This window comes from Heloderma suspectum, chromosome 4 (assembly GCF_057233095.1).
Source record: "Heloderma suspectum isolate Gila_16-S chromosome 4, 16-S_ref, whole genome shotgun sequence".
NCBI lineage: Eukaryota > Metazoa > Chordata > Lepidosauria > Squamata > Helodermatidae > Heloderma > Heloderma suspectum.
In genome coordinates this window covers 135,475,117-135,497,278 of record NC_139461.1, presented here as the reverse complement: position 1 = coordinate 135,497,278, position 22,162 = coordinate 135,475,117, and the positions used below count along the sequence as shown (strand labels likewise).

Sequence of the window (22,162 nt, the reverse complement as noted above, 5' to 3'; positions counted from 1 at the left end):
GCTATAAATTCTAATCTAGTTTGTGGCTAGGCAAGTGTTGAAGCAGAAATAAATCTGGGATTAGATTCTTGATTCCACATCAAGATTATCCACAAAGGGAAGTTTGTTCTTGAAGCTTGTTCTTTCCCTTTGCATTTTATGCTATCCTCTTTGATTAGCAATCAGTATGCCTTGTTTAAAGAGGATAGATGTGACACAGCTGTAATTCTCTCTTTTAAAAAATGACATAGTCACCAGAGTCTTATAAACAATGACGTCTTAATTTTAAGTCTGAGATGTAGGCTGAATCATCTTATGCTATCCCCCCCTCAATAATTAATGTGTTGTTCCTCTAAATCATGTTCATCGGCAGTAGATGTCAGCTCCACCTCTACAGCACAACCACCATATGCTGGTCTCCCTACCATTTTTTAAAAACTTTATTCACCACACTATAGTTTAAATTTGTTCTGAGCAGTTTTTACCTAGTGGATTACAATGACCGGATTTGGATGACCCGGCGTGGTGTTTTATTTAAACCATGATGAGCTGCAATGCCTGTGGGCACAAGGTTGCATATGCAACCTCCTCTCGGGGGTTGTTGTGTTGTACCAACCCGGCAAGTGTGGGTTATGTGAGGGTTAAACAACCCATTGGTTATGTGAGGGTTAAAGAACCCTCACATAACCCTAATACACACCATAGGTTGTTTAACCCTCACATAACCCTAATACACACCATAGGTTGTTTAACCCTCACATAACCCACACTCGCCTGGTTCACATGACATGACAACTCCTGATTGGGGGTTACATATTCAAAATGGTGACTGCATGCACCACAGCCTCACTGTAGGTTTAATAACACATGGTGGGCTGTCCTGTTGTGCGAATAGTGTCATCATGTTATAATATGAAACTGCCAGCATGATAGAATGGCCAGAACAAACAATCTCAGACTACGTGTTGGGTACAGTACTTGCAACAGACATTAGTATGTTGGGAGGAAAAAATAATCCTATGAGGTCTCATGTGTGCCTCCTGAAAGGGCAGATAAGTCTGCTGTGTTTTGCATAGCAACAACTGGATCATGCAATCACAGCCAATGAATAGACATACCAGAATTACTTGCCCTCGGAGGTCACCTGCTGTAGCTCTGCAAAGCGTCATTGTTCTGAGTGAGCTTTCTTCAAGTCTTTTTGCGTGTTAGAATAAAATGTGCCTCAAATTTAATGTAATAGCAGAAGTTTGAGAATTATCCTAAGTTTGGAAATCAACAGATCATACCCAAACCCACTCACGCCAACTCTTAACATGCATTTGGAAAACCCTGCAAGGGGAAAAACAGCTTGGAGGGAAAAGAGGTGAGTGGGGAAAGGTTGACCTGCTCCAAATATTGCATGTCTCTGTGTATAATTAAAGAGCTGGCAAAAAATTAAACAAACCAAGTGTCGAAATACCTTCTCTAAAGCAGAAATTGATATGAATAGTATCATTTCCCACTGGGGCTGCTGGGATCTGTTGTCCCAGTCTTTTCCCCCAGCAGGAAAGGATGCTCTGCCAAGGATCTGGAGAATCTCTTTGTGAATGCTTTAACCAAGCACTTGGAAAAGGTTCAAGCTTTTACAAGCAGTTGAACTGACCACTTGCAAATGCCTGACCCATTTTGGGTTGAACTGAGGGATCCTCATTCATCCCTGGTATTGAGTAGTTCCACCCTTAGCCATGAGGTTCACTGAGTGAAGTTAGGCCACTCATGGGCTTCCAGTCTAAACTACCTCTCAGGGTTGCTGTGAGGACAAACAAAGTGAGAAAAAGCCCAAATACACTTCCCTGCGTTCCTTCGATGAAGGTTGAGATACAAATATAGCACACATACATTCTATCCTTTACTTAGGTTTTCAGTGGCTCTCAAACCACAGGTGTGGCTATGCTCTATGTCCACCGCCTATCAATAGCTCTTCTGATTACAGACCCTTTTTCTTACATTACAATCTAATGGGTGGCCTTCTCAGACATTTTTCAATATGCTAAAATCAGACATCTGAAAACTGGCCAAAAATGATCTAGTCTATTATCGGACTAAACAAAGCTGGGTTTGGAAAGCAGGTTTTTACTTATTAGGAGAGTTTTCCCCCCACAGTCTGTGCATCAGACACACTAGACACCTATATATATGTATTCATGGTCAAGCCAACTTTCTCATTAATGTAAAACTGGGCCTTGGTGATTCTTCCCCCACCCCCACCCCCACCCCCAGAACTCCATGGCTTTATATGGAACAGGGCAGGAAGATTTAGCTGATTTTGCTTTTTATGTCGTTTTTTGTTTAATTTGTAATGGTTTGTTTGCATCTCAATAAACTAAAAGGTATGCCTCAGGCACTCACATTTTAATATCACTGTCTGTTCTATAATTGGCTACATATTGGCCGTCTATTATATTTTGACATTTCCCCCTATAATTATGTCGCTGTGATTATCTGTTTGCTAAATATTCTTTCAGACAGACGCCTACATGTAGTTTGAAAGTTTTATGTGCTGTACTCATCTGGGACCATGAATGGACCATGAATTGTGCTGTTAACGATGTTTCCCTATTGCCTTTACTACTGAATCTGAGGTTTCCAGTCAGGTTGGGTTTTGGGAGAAGGGAAGAACAATTTAAGCCCACTGTTTAGCGAAGAGATAAAGTAAACAGACACAGCTGCTGCGAAAAAGGCATACTTTTCATTCAGGTCCGGCAGCGACTGATCCTTACCTTCTTGTAATGGTGGGAATTCAGGTGATTTTTTTGCAATATAGATTAATTTGCTGTAGTTGTATAAATAAAAAAAAACTAAAATTTAAAAAGAATTTGGAAAGCGCTTAAAATGCCCAAGAGGTGTTTAGACTGAAGCCACATACTAGGTGATCTCCACACACTAAAATGTTTAGTTCTATAGGCATGCGTACAGGGTGTGCCAGGTGTGCCCAGGAACACCCTAATGTTTCTCCCCCAAAAAAGTGGCTTTGCATTTTAATTTAATTGCATGATACACTCTTTTAAAGTATGGATTGTTGTATTATGCAATAAGTTAATCTTCAAAATACATTCCTGTGATAAGATTCATTGAAAGAAGGAAAACAATCTGAAAGAGTACTTTCTGAATCTGAATGGTTAGACACGGGCCGTGTTTCCACAACAACGGAAGGAGAAGCTAATGGAGGAGTACCAGATTGTTTAAAAGGAATCAGCTTTGCTGTGAGCAGGGCTCCACGAGCAAGTTCTCTACAGCAGTAAAAATCGCTTCACAGAACATACTTCCTGGTGGAGGTTGGAGTGAACATCATCTGACTGGCAAGGGCTGCTCAACCAATAAGAGAGGCTTCCCCCCTCCCCCCTTCTTTCCCCTGAAAGTCCAGATGGACCGGCATTTCAGGAGCAAGCCTCACTGAACACAATGGGAATTATTTCTGAGTAGACACACATATGCTTGTGCTGGGAAAGGGGGTGGGAAGAACACAAAGATGGAAACCAGCCCCCATTTTAACTTGCAGGATCTCTATAATGAATTTGGCAGACAAGCCCCAAACGGAGCCCCAAGCTTCCTAAAGCCTTGCTGTGCTTGATTGCTGTAACGGGAGGGCGGGGGGACTTGCTTCCTATGTGCACATTTGGCACACAAGCCTCATTGAGCACAATGGGTGTTACTTCTGTGTAGACACTACTTGGTTTGGACTGGGAAATACAGGGGCAGGAGTCAGGAAACACTCCTTGACCAGGGCCACAGTGAAAAGCATGACCCTGGGCAGGGTTAGCGTACCTGAGGTCAATGTGGGGATTGGGGCACGCAACAACTATACTGCAGAGAACCCTACTTGAGGAAAAGAACTGGACTTTAAGCAGGCTCAGGAAATCCGTTTTTTCCCTGATAAGCTCTGGGGATGGCCACAATATCATCTAATCCTAGTGACCTCAATATGTAGCTGGCTTGGGGTAAATTGCTGGTGGAAACAGGCCTGTGGTCTAGAAAGCCAGGTTATAAATATTTAACTAAATAAACATGGAGACCTCAGGTATGACACAGATATGAAGCTAAAGGGACAATCTAACAAACTCTATGTTGTAAAAATGACATTAGGTCTGGAAGATCGGTAGACTCTCACAATGGCTCTTTAGCTGCCTTCTTTGAAGTGTGAACAGCACCAATCTTCTGTCAGGCTCATATACTTCAGCTATATATGAGCCAGGGGAAGATACAAACAAAGAGAATTGAGCAGTGGAAGTGTTATGGGGAGAGCTGTGCCAAAGCCCCCCACTTTTTTATAACTGGCAAAGAGGGGGTTAAAGGTCTCTTTGTGTATGTCAGTGGGTGGGGCTAAATGATATTGGCACTTCGGCCCTTGCCAAATGCAAAATATGGATATTGTTAAAAATGAATTGCCAACCAGGGGAATACAATTCAACAGCCCGCAAGGTAGAAGGCCTGTCTGGAGCCCAGATGAATACAAATTATTTCTCATTGTCAATAGGCTCAAGGTGGATGGGGGCAAACAGGAACTGCTAACAAATGGATTTCAAACTTTCATCTATAATCTTGTAATATTAAGATGGGTGACTAGCTTAGGTGTTTGACTGCTCCTTTTGACATTTTCTCCTGTTGCCTCTGCCTAAATTATCCAAGCTGATGCTTAGATCAAAGAGTGAGGGGAGCGAGAGGAAAAGTTGGAGAAAGGCCACCTGGCTACAGGTTTGTTACAGAAGCTCTGATGCTCAAAGTCTCAGATGTGTTTTCTGTCAACTCTAATTATTCTGAGCTTAATAGTCTTCATGCCATTTATGTTAATTTGAAACCTTTTAATGATGGCATAATAACCTGGTTAGGCACGTAAATTCAGAGAAAATGAGAATTTTAGGGGCCAGAGGGGAAACTGGTAATCTCTAAACTGTATTTCACTGTATTTTGCGTGGTGCTCATAAGTCATGTAAAGTTTTAATGCAAACTCTGATTAAAAAATACCTAAGGGCAGTATCCAATGGGGGCCTTCAGTGTGCGGCCGTCCCCAATCCGCAAGCAGCCTCTACCATTTGTGCAACACAATATAATTCTTCTGGGGGAAAGCCCTGAAACAAGCAGAAATGCTCATTTCTGGAAGGGGGAGGTTGCTGGAGCCCTGCTCCTTCCAGAAATGAGCATTTCCGCTCATTTTGGGGCTCGACCCCAGAAGAGCTATATTGCGTTGCTCTTGTGGACTAGGGCTGGCCACACACATAAGGCCCACTTGCCTAACTACCAAGGAATCTATATAATTTTTTTTTTCAACTACCCCATAGAAGTTGGGGCCAGAGAATAATCTGAAAGCACCTTATTTATTTATTCCTCACCTTTCATCCAAAGAGCTTAATGCGTCAATTTTATCCTCACAATAATCCTGGGAGGCAGGATAGGTCGAGAAGCAGTGACTACTCCAAAGTCACCCCACGGGGTTTCATGTCCGAGCGGGGATTTGAACCTGGGTCTCCCCAGCATGCTAACCACTACGCCACACTGACTCTCTACTGTAGAACTATTAAAACTCAACAGATACAAATCCATTCAGTGCCTGGATGAAAGAATGCTGGAAGCCTCACATAAACAGCTTTGAGCTTTCCAAGGAAGAGCAGCGTAAGTGAAATAAATACATCTCTCTCATACTGCATTACAATAATAAACTTTAAAGGGATTGTATTACTTGATGCTGATGTGTATACCTGCAACTACATAGAATCTATTCTCAAGTTCTCTGATGGTTTTGTATCAGAGAACTCTTATTGTCCTTGAAAATGAAACGTGATACTGTTGCTTCCTTGTTTCAAAAAATGTAAAAATCTGAAAAACAGAAGTTGTAAATTAATGCATAAATATTTGCTGCAAGAGAACAGGACTGCACTTTTTTAAGCTAAAGAAAATGTTAGGGATGGAATTTGCTATTATAAAAGAAAACAAGCATTACTGAAAAGATGACAGCTGCACCCGCTAGTCCATTACACTGTAAGAAATTATATATTTGAGGATCTAGGAGACTGACCCCTGAATCTCTGCTTTAGAAGATTCAGCAATTTTCCAGCTCTGGCTTTCTGAGCAAGGTAGCTCTCAAGAAGGCCATTCTGGAAAATTGCTTCTTACCCTGGGGACTTACTGTAAAATCATATTCACATAATGTTCCTATGCAAAAATGCCACCCAACCGATAAAAAAAAGGAGAATAATGAATAAATGCATTATAAAAATAAACGTGATGATCTGGCCAAATCTGGAATCAGGAAATAGAACTGGAATGGTGAAATCATGGTGTTTCCAATCAGTTTTTAGCAAGGTTATGTAGGAAGTAAAATTCTACTTTTGTACATTTCCCTGTTTTTGTACATTTTCCCTTTCTTCATCAGTTCTTACCACTTCTTTCCACAAGACCATCTCTTCTGCTCTTTATTTCAATGTTCTCTAATGTTGATGAATGCCACCCAACTGCCCCATATTCATACGAGGGCAGGCTGATATGGGTGAAGGACTGCCTTCACCCATATCACCTTGCCTGCTCTTTAAGATCAGCAACAGAAGCCCTCCTCACTTCCTCATGTTTGAGGGAAGTTAGGTTGGCAAGTACATGAGAGAGGGCCTTTTCTGCAGGGGCCCCACACTTGTGTAATGGGTTTCCATCAGGGGTCCATCAGGCCCCATCATTGCTAGCTTTTAGGAAGGCGCTGAAGACTTACTTGTTTACTTTTGCCTACTCCTGATTATATTCTACTGTTTGTAGCTGCAATTGTGTTGTAGGTTTTTAGTACTATCTAGGCCAGATGTTTTATTGTTGATGTTAAGTTTGTTTTTATAAATTTTTCCTGTTTTACTACTGTATCGGGTTTTATTGTATGGGATTTTATTGTTGTAAGCTGCCTGGGGCAGGCTGCTGCTGTGAAAGGTGACCCATAAATATTTTAAATAAATAAATGTATTAGAGATCTAACATTCAGGTGTCCCCCTCAGTGTAGCTGTAGGCCCTCAGCTCAGCACCCAGGGCTAAAACCCCTCCCCTGGCACCAACTGAAAGTTGAATCAAACTTGCACGCACAACTGCAAAACACTGGTGTATGATGGCACTCTCCTGCGACAACAGTGGTGTCTGTAAAACACACACACACCCTTATCACATGGTCTGCCCATGTGACACTTCCCTGGCTCAGCTCACTATGGGGCCATGTCACTTCTGCTTGGGTTGCATGATGGAAAGCAGTCAGCCCAGGGAAGCATGACATATTCCTGCAGACTCTTGCAAGTCTCGCCAACTTAGGATCTAGCCACATCTTTTAAGATCCACACGCAAAGTTCCTGCCTTCTTGGGAAGCAGGGTCAGCGCCTAGACCAGCCCCCTAACTTGATGTACCCTCCAGATGTGTTGGACTACAGGTCCCACCATCATCAGCCAGCAGGGCCATGCTGGCTGGGGATGATGGAAGCTGTTGTCCAACACGGCAAGGGAGTACACCAGATTGGGAGAGGTTGGCCTAGACCATGCAAATGTCACTTACATAGGGACAATTATTTGTTTATTAAAAAAGATTAATTACACAGTGTACCTGAGACAGAAATGTCAAGAACCTGTGTCCCAAGTTCGTATATCACGGTAACTCAGAAATTTTTAGAACTCTGAGTTATTGTGAACAAGGCAGTATGCTGGCCAATGAACTATGGACCTTCCACCCACAGTTTGGTTAGTGTTATATGCAAACCAGGAACTCTGGCTTGTCTCCCCCCGACAAGCCAGAGGTCTGTGGTTTATTTAGCCCAAGGTTTGGCAACACGGTACCTGCCAAGTCCCCGCAGTGTGTCCAAGAGTCTGCTTTTCCCTATTTCTATGAAATTCAATGGAGCAATGGGGAAAGGGAGGAGAAAGCCCACCAAGAAAGTTGAGGGAGAACCTAGAAAAGGGGGCAAGAAAAGTAAGATTCCAAAGTGTGGGGGGGGAAGTGAGAATCTAGAGAACGGGCGCAAGAAAAGTGAGAATCAGGGGTGGGGGAGTTGAGAATCCAGAAAAGGGGGCAAAAACATAAAAATCCAGAGGGGGGGCAAGAAAGGTGGGAATCCAGAGAAGAGGGGTGCCCCCAAGATTTTACATACACACACACACACACACACACACCCTGTCACAGCAATTTGTAGTGGTGCCTGGAACACTTTCCCAAATGTCAAATGTGCCTGTGGACCAAAAAATGTTGCCTGCCCTCAGTTTACCCACTCCAACTTGCAGTAGGAGTGATCAGGCAGTGTGCATCAGCACGCGGTCTCATTCATGATAACCTAGAACTTCAAAAAATTGTGGACTATCACAACTCACAAACTGGGCCTGGGTGTGTTTTATTGGTCTTTTGTGCACCAACAACTAATATACTTAATAGGCCTGCTGTTTATGTTTCAGCCACTAACTACTGTATATTATGCCTTGTTCTGTCAATGAAAGTCAATGAAAGCAAAATAAGTTTAAAGGGAACCAATAGAACACCCTATTAACTGTTAAGTTTTCCATATCACCTCGATATGTTTCAAGAACAACATATCGAGAGAGAAGGAGGACATTACAGTTTTAAAAAAGTAAAAGTATCTTGTCTAATAGATATCTGTCTTGTATTACTATCTGTCTCTCATATAAGCAGATAATGCAGAGATTTTCACTGTGTATGCTAACTGATTAAGATGACTAGCAGCTTGCTCCTTATTTGTTCATACTAAGCTTGCAGACTGCTCCCTGGAGAAAAAGGACAGATAATATAACTAAGCACTGAAGCAACATGTTGAAATGGAGTAACAGTTTTTTTGCTTTATTGGTCTGCCAGTAATTCTGTCACTCCACAGGCAGCTCTTGAATACCCTGTAGCACAGCATCCTTATGACAAGGAGAAACTAATTAATCCAGTAATCTATCAGGTAAGAAAGGAAAGGTGGGATGATTAAGACACACACACACACACACACACACACACACACACTATGATCTACATTTAGAATCCATAACTGGAGCTGAATCACATAGCCTGCAGTGAAGAAAACCTGAGGAACACCTGATTATTTTCTTGGGAAATACATCTTAAAAAAGAGAGGGGGTGAGTCACAAAGGTTGAGTCATTAAAAAAGAACATTCCGAATACTTACAGAATATCTTAAAAATAAGATTTTTTAAAAAAATCATCATCAACCACATTACATGCTTTGTAATGTGGTTGTTGTTGTTGTTTTAAAAAAAAATCCAGTAAATAAATAAAACAAAACTTCTAGGAAGTAGCACCAAAGTACTGCAGCAATGCATGAAGGGATATGTACAACTAAGGTCTTCACTCCAAAGCAACAGGATTAGCTAGGCAGAGCCATGCTCATTCACAGAATTGCACTTAATCAAAGACCAGCCGTGGTCAACTATATAACTGCACACATTTAAGAAACTGCAGAATTAATGTCCCCCCTTCCCCCACATCTTTCAATTCAAGACAGAATTAGAAACAGTAGCAGTAACCCTTTGCTATCATTTGCAGTCAAAACTCAAACTAGCATACCACAAAATCCACTATTCCACACATTACTGAGTAGCAATCCTACATCTACCACTGAAAATATAGCCAACCTGGCTTCTTAGTGAGTATATGTATGTGATACACATGCTTGCAAACAGAAAATTGTCCTTACTCTTTTTTTACACATTTCCAAATGTTCATGTAAAGTATCTTAGCCCCAATCCAACACAGATGTTATGTGCACTTAAACTTATTGAAATGTATTACTCTGCTAGCCACGTTTTGAAGGGCGTTGGATCCGAGCTTATTCCTAGCTAATCTTTGGCATGAAATAAATGAAAGATATTCAAACCTGTGACCAGTTCTCTGATTTCCAAATCTGTAGCCTTGCGGAGTAATCGTACTAGTGCTGGAATACCCCCACAATTTTTCAAAGCAATTTTATTGTCGTCATTGGCCTTCCCGTAGACCAAGTTCCTCAGAGCTCCACAGGCACTACGGTGGACTTCTGTCATTCGATGGTCCAACAGGTCCACCAGTAATTGAATTCCACCTTGTCTTCTTATCTGCAACAGCAAAGAAATCAGAGGATGCTTCTCAATGAAGTTTAACATACCAACAGTTTCTAGACAGCAATTAAGGACAAAAAGACACAAGTGCATAATAAGCACAATAAGACAAAGTGCTGGACCAACTTTCTTTGCTTTCAAGGGTACTATGGAAAGGAAAAGCTCTTTGCTTGTGAAGAATCAAACACCAATCAAAACAGCTGGATAGATGATGAAAGAGCTGCTTTGAAAGAGGTTATTATTTTCCCCACTAGGATGGAACCAAATAAGCCTCCTTCAGGGACAGGAGATACCACCTGGATGTAGGATCTGATTTTCTGGTGTACGGTGACAGCTGTCATCAGAATTATTGTCAGGAACAATGAAAGGAACACTAGTTTCTTACTGCTTACAGTAATTATGTATCAGTGCTGCAGCTTCTGCAAGGCTATTACTGGCGTGCAAGTGAAAAAAGTGAAGTGTTTGCTTTTTAAGAAACACGATGTACACACAATGGAAGCAAACCTCTATTATAAAACGTAGAATTCAGCTAAGCACAGAATACAGATGTCGTGATAGGTTCCTAGATTTTCTTAAGTGAAAGGTACAATGCATATTTAGAAGGTACAGGAGTTACAAGGAGATCCATGCATGACCATGTATAGTAAATATGTGTCTGTGTCATAACAGAATTAAATCAGACTCATTCTCACTTCTCTGTGGTACTAGACAGGAAAACACATTTTAAAAACACTGCATATAATATTTAGAAACCAATGCAAAAATACACCATTCTCAGTATAAATAAACTTTCAAGGTGGCATAAACAAGTCATCCCCCCACTCACTTACTCACTCACTCACTCTCACACACACACCAACTGCCCTGTGTGGAAGACTCTAGAGGAAAGAGGCAGGCAGTTAAAAACAACACCAGGCACCTGGTTCCTGCTCTAGGTGGGCTGGTTTTGTTTTAAAAGTTGGCTTATAATGTGTTAATAGCAGTTTATTAATACTGTACACTTTGAGGTCTTCAGTTAAAAAGTAGGATACAATTCCACTAAATACATAAAACAAAACTTCTAAGAAGTAGCACCAAAGTACTGCGGCAATGCATGAAGGGATATGTACAACTAAGGTCTTCACTCCAAAGCAACAGGATTAGCTAGGCAGAGCCATGCTCATCCACAGAATTGCATTTAATTAAAGACCAGCCGTGGTCAACTATATAACTGCACACATTTAAGAAACTGGCAAACTTCCCCAAATGCTAAGTGGCTCATCTGTATTTACCCCATGTTGTAAGAGAAGATGGAAAATTGTTGGAAACCTGTGGGTGAAATAACTTGAGTTTTCTGACAGTTTCCCCATCAACCTGCAAATTGGCAAGGAACTGGGGGAGTGAAGCTTAAGTTCTAATGGTCCCCCAACCGTCAGGAGATTAATACTCCACTGATGTTAATTAGTATTTGCATCAGGGATATGCATCACTGAACACTGAAGGGAATCAATAACAAAGATGAACAGAGCAGTATTCTTGTGTGGATGTTTGTGCTAATGTTGAATTTTATACAGCTGTCCAAAATGGGAGTTTGTTGCACAGCTAACAAGCTCCAAGTCTGACCTGTTATGTAAGAAATGGGGTTCTAGTCTGATCTGTAATGTTTTCAGAATGTAGTTGATAGTACTGCAAGAGTGAGCTTTACTAAAACTGACAAGCAGAAGCCCTACACAGTCTCTCGCTTGCTCGGCTGTACCATTTAAGACTGCAAGTGTGGATCAAATCTTTAAATACCCCCACATAAAATATTCCCTACATCTGAAAAATTATTGTATCCGGGAGAAGGTTCTAGCCTAGCAATGGACAGTTCAGTCTGTTTCCAGTCTGTGCAGGTTTCACATGTTTTAGTTTGTAAAGCCGTTCTGTCCTGTTTCCACATCAGTGTGTGTGTGTGTGTGTGTGTTAAAAAACATGAAAATTCACATGATTTTGGATATCAATGCATTTTATACACTTTATCCTAAAATATGAGTTTTCATATGCAAGAACTGTGTCACAAAATTTGGAGGAATGTGAAAAACTGTTGTCATCTGTGTATTACCTCAAGAAGTGCAAATCAGGTTGATTTGCTTAAAAATGAGGGCTGAATAAAATCCTTGAACATCTCTATTCTAGCCTAGTGTTTTCCCTGACACTGTTTTTGGACCTACCCATGCAGCATGAACCCTCATATAGGCTACACGATTGCTAAGGATACAAATACAGTCAGGAAGAAATTTCCGCACTTTCTTACTTCCACATGAATTGAGACATTTTACGGGCACTGGAGTATTTCATCAGATAAAAAAGCATAGGTAGCGTTCCTCACCTTCTCGTGTTTTCTTAGTGGACGCAAGACAGATTTACATATATAGCCCTTGTCTTGCGATATATTAAAAAAAGATTAGATCATCATCATCATTTCCCTCACAATCCTCAGGTAATAAGTGACACATCTACTATAACTTACAGTAGTTATGTTATGGTATATAGTATAATTCACAGAAATAGTACATCTGGAGTGCATAATATGCAAAAGTATATGCAGCACATTTTGACTTCTTGAGCCTGACAACCTCTCTCATGAATACCCTCCCAGCTTTTGTTTGGACCACCTTTGCACAGCAGCTACCAGAAGACAAGGAGGAATTATCTTAGTTACCATTACAGAAGTCCATGTGTAGACCCAACAATCTTCAGGTAAGAGTTTCATTCAGTAACTATAAAGCAAGAAGTGTTTGTCCTTGCAATTAAAACAAACCCTTACTGATACATTCTGGTAGTAGTGAGCCACATACAAAAATATATGAGGCAAAGGTCTGTGTAAAATAACTTCAACCAGGATCTTTTCTAACATATATGTATGCACACAAACGCACACACACAGAGGCAACTTAATATTTTAAAACTATATCTAAGCCCGATTTCAGTTCTTGAATATCCCTTCCTCTGCTTTAAGAAAAATGATCCACCTGCAAAGAAACTAACAAGTACTTTAAACTAATAAATACTCTAAATAAAAGGGCATACTGAGAAACATATTGAACAGAAGATAATATTGACAAAGATGACTAAGGAGGAAAAAGAGAAGAAAACTTTTAAGAATAGTGTTATGACCTTTTCCACAAGAAATATCCAATTTATTTTCAACAATACTTCTCCAAAGTGGCAGAGGCCTATGCAAGCAAAGGAATAATTTTACACTGCAAGTGGTAAACAAATTGCATTCACCTTCCTCTGCCACCTCACTTTCACCTTTTACTGCCTGTGATAAGTACCAGCCAAGGCACTTACTCATCCTAACTGCCTGAGAATGAATTACAACCAGGTGTGTAGGTGGTTGAGCAGTCTGCAAGCCTAGTGCCTCCATTAATGCTCAGTTACCTGTCTTTGAGTGAGCATCAAGGTCACTCACTCCCATTTAGAAACAAAAGAGGGCTTGAAAATCCTGCTAGTTCCATGCAACCTGTTTACTTCCTACAATGAAGGAGGAAGAACATATATTACCAACTGTTGCAGGACATAACCTTTAAATTTTTGTGCTTCTGAAAGACATTGATATCTAAGTAACCTATAGATCAAGCATCTGTCAATCAACAAAGAGCTAATTCCAGTCCTATTACTTTTTAAAGCAGCATGACCTGCCTTTTCACTGACTTCTTAATTGATTAAATTAGAAGTACAACAGCATATTAGCAAGACCTCAACAGAGGTGTCTTTTTAAGATAGTGGTTGTGTTCTTACAGTTCCCACTTCCTTCCTTCCGCTAGCATAAGGAGTTAAACTCACCAGAAATAGAAAGCTTACCATGAGGTCTGAAACTGGGATCCTGCTTTGCTGTGCCCTTCTACAAGCCAGGACTGAAAACCAGAGTCTGTTATTGTCTTATGAAACATGGCTTGTTTAAAAGCTACAAACCAGGATCCTGGGTTTGGATGTTATGGTAAGCTGCCAAGTTGGGGTGATCGGGCTGTACGTACCAGCATGCAGCTTGTTCATAGCAAGACAGCATTTGCCAGTGTTCCTGGTTTATCATTCTGTGCCAATGTGGCCACTGAAGTGAGGGATAACTTACAGTTTAGTAAACAAAACTACCACTCGGTGTATGGATGAAAAAGCTATCTTTAATATTTCTCATTTTTACATTATCTTATATAGAGTAACACAACCCTTTCAGTAATCCAGCATCTGTGGGTAATGAATGCATAATTCACACACGGGGCCTGCTGCCTCTCTCCCTGTGCAAGTTTATTATCTATAGCTATGTGTATGTCTTTTGTACCTGCCTCTACTTGGTGGATCTTGGGGTTCCAGTAAAAAACAAAGTAAACCTCTCAAGACTGAATTCTGCCCATTCTGCATTACAGCACACACCCTGACTATTCCTTTTTTAAACCTGGGATAGTCTCTATTTTCTGGACCTGTCCCTGGTAAATATGCATCCCTGTCTTTTGTTGATGGCGTTTTGAAATGGTTGATGTTCACACAGACACACAGCCTACTTCCCCAAACTCTGAGTAGGGAGCAGTTGCCCCTTAACTCTAGTGCACATGCAATGAAATGCAGGCACACAAAATACCAGCGGACTGTTTTTCTTCTACCTTCTCATAGTGATTAAGTATTCTTTGGGTGTTTTTTTTTAAACCCTATTACTAAGACACCCTGTTTTAGAAGCTGGTGTAGCAATTGCTAGTGTAAATGAATACAGCACATAGAAGGTAGAGAACAGCCTTCAGTAACGTACAATGGGAGGAAGAGAGCTCAGACAATGACCCTTGGCTTGAAAATAGTGTCACATATGCGCAAGGGTGTCCCTGTTTTCATCTATGCAATGCTGAAAGACTGAAATGCATTGAGAAATCTCAAGAAAATACTTTCCTTCACAGTAGCAAGATGCCTCTCTGGAAAGAGAGAGCTGACTAAATCTTCTCTTTTCCACCAGACAAGAAGTAACCAAATGAAAACACTGTAGTTGTCTATTCCTCCATGGTGTCTCCAGAGCCTTCAAGCTCAGGGACAAAAGCTTTCAAAATATATTATCATTAATTGAAGGTGACAACGGTTTACAATTTGGGAAAGGAGCTGGCTGCTTGTTGTTTTTTAAAGAAAAAAATTGTCTTGGCAAATAAGAGACATTTTGAAGTGACAAGGAAATACACTTGGCACTGAGCTTGTTCTTTTTCTTCTGTTCTCTCAGTGTGCCACAAATGACTAACCTAAGAATGTGTGTGAGCAGGAGGGCTTATTTGTAAGCCTGGCTACAGCTATTTTGCCGTGCTCTGCTTTCCATGTTGGATCAGAGAGGGGTAAGAGGCAAGGCAAAGTTACTAGGAGTCACAACAGTGGTCTCTGAATCTGATTGGTTCAGGCAACAGCCATTTTGAGATCAGTTGTAGTACAAGAGTTAAATAAAGTTTGTTCCACGCTTTAGTCCCTTGTGGAACCAGTTTATAACGTCTGTAGCAGCAAATATTAGACTTCAAGTTGTTCTAACAACAGCTGCAAGAAAAGATACAAAAATTTCAGCAGATTCAGGGATATTTTGCGAAATCAGACGTAACAACAACAAAGGTTCAAATGGGGGGGGGGAGTTAAAATTTAGGGCTACATAAGCAGTATTGGCTGTGTCCACACTGAAGAAACCACACTTCAGCGTACAGAACATAGTTGTACGTCAAGCGTATGAAACAACATTAACTAACGAGAGAATCATTCATGTATATATATTCATTCTTCAACTGGCTATCCTTACAAAGCCAAAACACTCCTGCTCGCAGGATGCAAACTGTGGTGAGATCTACGCCACAGGCCTATATGTCTGAATTTGGTTTGACTGACGCTTGGCATATTTTGCATCCTGAAGAGAAAGATTATACCATCATTTCATTGGTTCATCATGTTTTTGGCTAGATTATCATCATCATTTATTGTTACAGTCAATGACCAGTGTAGCAAAACACACACATATAAAACACACAGAATAGATGAGAGAAAATAAGATAAAAACATAAGGTGAGACAAAATGAGGAGAGAAATAGGGCAGCAATATTATAAAGTTGGTGATCATACTGCAATCTCCCAAAGGGGATTACAGAGTCTCTGAGGTCAGTTCCTGGCGAGTTTTGCATGCTGCAGCACAGAATTTGGCAATGCTAAGAGTGGTGGATGCATTTTGAACAGAAACGAATGAAAGGACATAAAAAGCATCCAAACCACCTGGCAGTTTTAATAAAAGAGGTTCAATAGGTTACAGTAAAAGGAGCAATACAGAAGAACATGAGTCACTGATTCAACCTCTCCAGAGTCACAGGAGCACTTGTGTTCATGGTAGGGGATTTTACAATATCTTCCCTCTAGAACTGCTGAGTGGAAGACACTGAAGTGAACTAGTGTAAAAGCACTATGATGCTTCCCAGAATCACAAATAGTTTGGAGGCTTATTTGACTGGAATGCTGTCAGTTGAAATGTGGTTTGAGGTTAGGCCTAGGTCATGTTGGCATTCAGCGTCTGCAATACGTTGTTTGAGGATCACTCTGGCCTTCTCATAAGGTAAGGTAGTAAGGCAGTAAGGTAGCCCCAGGACAGTCCAAATGTCTGGAGCTCTTGAGGCAGAGTTTGCTTCCAAATGGACTGAAAATCATCTTGTAGAATTAGCGGCACTAAACCAGTTGTAAAAAAGAGTAGCTTCAGCCAAAAACTGAAGACAGCAAGCCAAGCTCTAGTTTCAACCTTCTGAAGGCTGGTCTTCAGAAAGCTGGTCTCCAGTTGCAGGACAGTTTTGAAAGCAGTGAGGAACTTGGAGAATTGCCCTAAGAAATTTAGACTGGACTACTTCCACTGGTGTAAAACTGGGATAAAGACCGAGTTGGGCTCCATACTAAAGTTGAGTTGGTGATTTAGCCTCAAACAGCTTTATTGCCATTGGTACATAATAGCCTCCCCTGGTGAAGAAAAATAATTAGTATGGCAGAGGCGCTGTCAGGAGCGCCCTAGCTGCCTCTTGCAGTCCCCTCCAATAGCCAACTCAGGACACAGATGACGAGGATTCTTTCCAAGGCTTTATTCTATTATTACTTTATGACTCTTTCAGATACTAAACACTAGCAACTAAGCAAGGAACAGCACTGGGGAAAGATAGCAGGGTAGCCTAAGCTCCAGGTAAGGCAGTTGGTCCCCCTTTGAAGGAGAACCGCGGGGAGAGTCTGAACTTATGGGCTATGGAGAGATCCTCCCTCTTTCCCTTGGGTTCTCGGGAAACGACCGTTGTTTGAGAGCCAAATGAACGGAGCGCCTCCTTTCGGCGCCCTCCATCTGTCGCCGCTCCCTGCGTCTGCGCCGAGCGTCCAGCAAGCCCCCCTCCAGCGCTTTCTTGCCGCCAGGGTCAATATCACTCCCAGGAATGCTGGCAGGAGGAATCTCTGCCAGCTGCTGTGCTTGTGAGAGATGAGTGAGCTCCTCTCCCACGGATTGCTGTTCTTCCTCAGAATCAGAACTGCTCTGGGGCTCTATGGGCTCAGTTTCCACCCTGACAGGCACTCCTTTGGGCTGACTGGGCAGCATATTCTGCATGCACCTTTTGGCCGCCATTAGCTTGAAAGTATTTAAATATTTTACCTGCTCAATCATGTGACCATTTATGCGCCAACTGTACAACCTCAGTCTTTTAGCAAAGACCATTACCTTTGTTTTCTGGTAATTTATTTGAAGGTGTTCATCGTGGCAATATTGAGCAAGGGCTCACAAGGCTCTCTTCAGACCTACAGGTGACTGGGACAGGATCACCACATCATCAGTGTATAATAGCCCCGACAGGTGCCTGTCAGCTAACTTAGGCAAATGAATGTCAGGACAGTTGAGGGCTTTGACTAGAGAGTTAATGTAGAAGTTAAACAGAAGTGGAGTGAGTATGGTGCCTTGCTTTACTCCCTTAGAAGTTGGAACTGAGCCAGAGAGAAGACCCTCTGGGTTGCATCTAATTTTTAAGTTGGTGTTTTCATGAAACTTCATGTAGCTAGATTATTTTTAGGCTTCTTCATCTTTGCTACATCAAATTAATCCTTGGCAGACTGATTCTCTGGTAGTTTCAGACCATGCCCCAATTTCCCTACAGTTGCAACTTTCAGATTTGCCCAGCCACCCCCTGCCCCTGGGTCTTTGGCACCTTAATGTTTCTCTTCATAAAGATGATGTGCTTAAATCACAGATCTCTGCTGAGTTACTGGAGTACTTTGAAATCAGTGAAGGTACTCTTGGGAGGCCTGTAAAGCTTCTAATCGGGGCCAAATAACTGCCTATGCATCTCATAAGAAAAAGAACTAAACAATGTAACAAACATATTTGAATAATAAGTTGAACATTCTTATTCCCCAGATTTCTATCCCCCCCCCCGCACCTTTCTCAGGACTTACAGCATGTTAAATATGAGCAGAATAATATTCTAACTCAGCAGTTGGAAGCTGAGAACACTGGAGAGCCAGTGTGGCATAGTGCTGAGAGTGCTGGACTGGGAGCCAGGAGATCTGGGTTTCGGTCCCCACTTGGCCATGGAAGCTCACTGGGAGACTTTGGGCCAGTTACAGACTCTCAGCCCAACCTACCTCTCAGGGTTGTTGTTGTGAGGATAAAATGGAGAAGAGGAGAATAGCCACCAATGTAAGCCACCTTGGTTTCCTTGCAAGAGGCAAAAAGGAGGCATAAATGCAGTAAATAAATACATAAGTTGATTTAACTTGTTTACACCAGGTGTACTGCAAAAATGCTGAGAGTCTAGGTAAGATTCTGGCACATTGTCTCAAACAGCAAATTTTATTTCCACCATAAAAGATGAGAATACTACAATATACACTTCTCCTGCAGATATAAATTTACAATTTTTAAAGTTTTATTCTGACGTATATAGTATGGATAGTTAAAATATCATAGCGAGACCTGGATACTTTTTTCTCTTATTTGATCTCCCATGTTTGGATTCTTCACAACAGCAGTTTCTTTTGGCTCATTTCCGTATGGAGGAAGTGACGAAAGCAATTATAAGTATGAAATACTGGGAAATCACCTAGCCCAGATGGGTTTCCAACTGAATGGTATAAAATGTTTTCCAATGTATTAGTTCCAAAACTACATCGTCTCTATAAGCATATTTTGAATCTGTCTCTCTCTCTTCTTCATTAAATGATGCTTATATCACTGTGATTGCGAACCCCAGGAAAGATTATACTCATCGTGCTAATTTTCAACCTATTTTGTTAATTAATGTAGATATTAAAATACGAACTGCTATTTTACGTGATAGACTTCAATAAATTATTACAACAACGGATCAAACAGATCAGGTGGGATTTACTGAACATAAGCAGGGGGCTGACAGATTAGTCACAGATCTGTAAATAGCTTTAAACAGTGATAGAATAAACTGGGCTGCTAACATTTATTGGCAACATATTTTTGCCACTTTGACTAAATTTGGCTTTCCTTTAGAATTTTTGAAGTGGCTTAGGATTTTATATTCATTTCCAAGAGCTACAGTTATGACTAACGGGGTTTTTCTGGCTCTTTTTCCACTTGTGAGAGGAACCACAAATGGATGTCCACTTTCTCCTTTGATATTTGATTTATGCTTCGAACCTCTGGCTTGTGCTATTAGAGAGAATACTAGTATTCATGGATCTGTGCATGATAGTTTAGAATTTAAAATTATTCTTTATGCTGATGATCATTCATTGTATATTTCTGAACTCCAGTTGTCTGTGCTGGCATTGATGCAGCTGATTAATGCGTTTGGAAATTTGTCTGGTTATTCAATTAACTGGTCAGCGAACTGATGCCAACTGAAGACTCTATATATCGTTGTGTATTAGCTGATTGGCAATTTCGATGGTGCCTAGATGTTATTACTTATCTTGGAATACTTATTCCCAGAGATATATCACAAATGATTAAATAAATTGATTAATGAGATTTCTTGGGATTTAGATAGGCATCTTTAAAGCTGAGTTTGTGGGGTAAGGTAAATACATTTAAGATGAATATTATACCTTGGGATGTTTATGTTATAAATGGGATTCCCTTACCTACACCTGACAACTATTTTCAGAAAATCTACACATTGTTTCATAAAGGGGGGGAGGGTCCTCTCTGCCAAGATAATCCCTGAAAAGGATGCAACTTCCAATTAAAGCAGGTGGATTTGGTTTTCTAGATCTTGCTTTATATCATTGGGCTTATCTGCTGACTCTTACTGAATTTTGGTCCTTCTCATCCACCTTGGTCAGTTTTGGAATCCTCTTGTCTGGTTCCTCTCTCTAATTGGATGACATACAAGAACCCATAGAATTCGTTCCATGGTTTCTACAGTTAGAGATGTGTGGCATATAATGTCATATCAATTACATTTTGATCCATTTCCTCATGCATGCTGACTTTATGTGGCAAACCAGATCTTAAAATTGGTAAGAAAATGTTTTTGTGGAAGACATGGAGAGATAAGGCGATTTTTACTTTGGGTGCTGATGATGAGTTTTCCTCATTTTCTATCCTGTGTGCCAAATCTGTTTCGTCTGTTTCCCGCCTCCCAGCTGAGCAGAGCAGAGCAGAGCAGAGCAGAGCAAGCTGCTCCAGCTGGTCCAGGGACTACAGAAGCAAGCAAGCTCCCAGAGAGCGAGCGACCAGAGCAAGTGAACAGGGGGAGCAAACAGGAGTTGGCCAGGGGAGTTGCAGTGGTTGAAGAGACAAAGGAGACAGAGGCTAAGAGGTAAGTGGGCTGCAGGAAGCCCAGGGGGCTGCCCTTTATCCTTCTGATTGGCTGTGAGCTCACCAGGTGCTTCTGAGAGCTCCAACTGAATTGGGGGTGTGTGGCCTGAGTACTCTCAGCAGCTGAGTGGGCAGGAAGCTTCAGTCTGTTTCCCACCTCCCAGCTGAGCAGAGCAGAGCAGAGCAGAGCAGAGCAAGCTGCTTCAGCTGGTCCAGGGACTACAGAAGCAAGCAAGCTCCCAGAGAGCGAGCGACCAGAGCGAGTGGACAGGGGGAGCAAACATGAGTTGGCCAGGGGAGTTTGGCAGGGGAGGTCAAGGGGGAGGCCCCTAACATTTTTTTTATTTTTTATTTTATTTTATACTAACTTTTTTCCATTTATTTGTCTTGTAACACACACTTTCACACAAGTGGGACTCTGCTTTTAACCTCTACTGAGTAGAGGAACAGGCACAGGCTAGTCTAGAACAATCACAAAGCTAGACACAAAAAGGGAAAAGAGGCTATGGAAGGACAAGACTCTCCAGTGGTGGTGACCTGCAAGGTGTGTGCAATGTTTGTTTTCTTGCCTGAGAGCAACATGGCCTACACCTGCAACAAGTACAAGCTGATCACGCTGCTGGAAGAAAAAGTAAGTGGACTGGAGAGGCAACTGTCGACCCTCCGGGGAATAAGAGAACACGAAGAGTTCTTGGACAGAATGGGGGAACTACAGCAGCAAAGGGAAGACCAGAAGCTTGAAGAGCAACAGCAAGATGAGGCAGTGGGAAATGCTGAGGTGAAGAAAAATGGAGTAGAGGATACTCCTTGGAAAAGGGTGACAGTTAGGAGAAGAAGAACTAGACGCCACTCTGCGCCAGTGGAAGCAGTGGAGCTGTGGAACCGATTCCAGGTACTTGCGGATGAGACTGGAGGACAGCCTGCAGAGGAAGAATCACAGGGGAACCTGCATGAGAGTGAGCAAGAGGCTGAAGGTCAGTCAAACAGAGGCGATGAAACCCAGGCCTACAACAACAAGAAGAGAAGAGTGGTAGTAGTGGGAGACTCCTTGCTGTGTGGGATCGAGACCCAAGTATGTCGCGAAGACCTGTGGACTCCCCAGGCATGTTGTCTCCCGGGAGGACAAATTAGAGATGTGACTGAAAGGTTGCCTGCACTTATAAAGCCCACTGACAGGTATCCCTTTCTTCTCATCCATGTGGGAACAAATGATACCGCCAAGCGGAGCTACGAAGAAATCACATCAGACTTTGAAGCTTTGGGAAGGAAACTCAAGAACTTTGGGGCCCAGATAGTTTTCTCATCCATCCTTCCAGTAGTTAGAAG

At 41.7% G+C, this 22,162-nt stretch overlaps 1 protein-coding gene across 1 annotated transcript in view; it reads right to left on the bottom strand.

The window, feature by feature from the left end:
* CTNND2 (catenin delta 2) overlaps positions 1 to 22,162 on the bottom strand; it is an 861,592-nt gene that overhangs the window by 186,023 nt on the left and 653,407 nt on the right. The window contains exon 12 of the mRNA XM_084850586.1: positions 9,852 to 10,065. Coding sequence (XP_084706712.1) covers positions 9,852 to 10,065 — 214 coding nt within the window. The remainder of the gene's footprint in view (positions 1 to 9,851; positions 10,066 to 22,162) is intronic.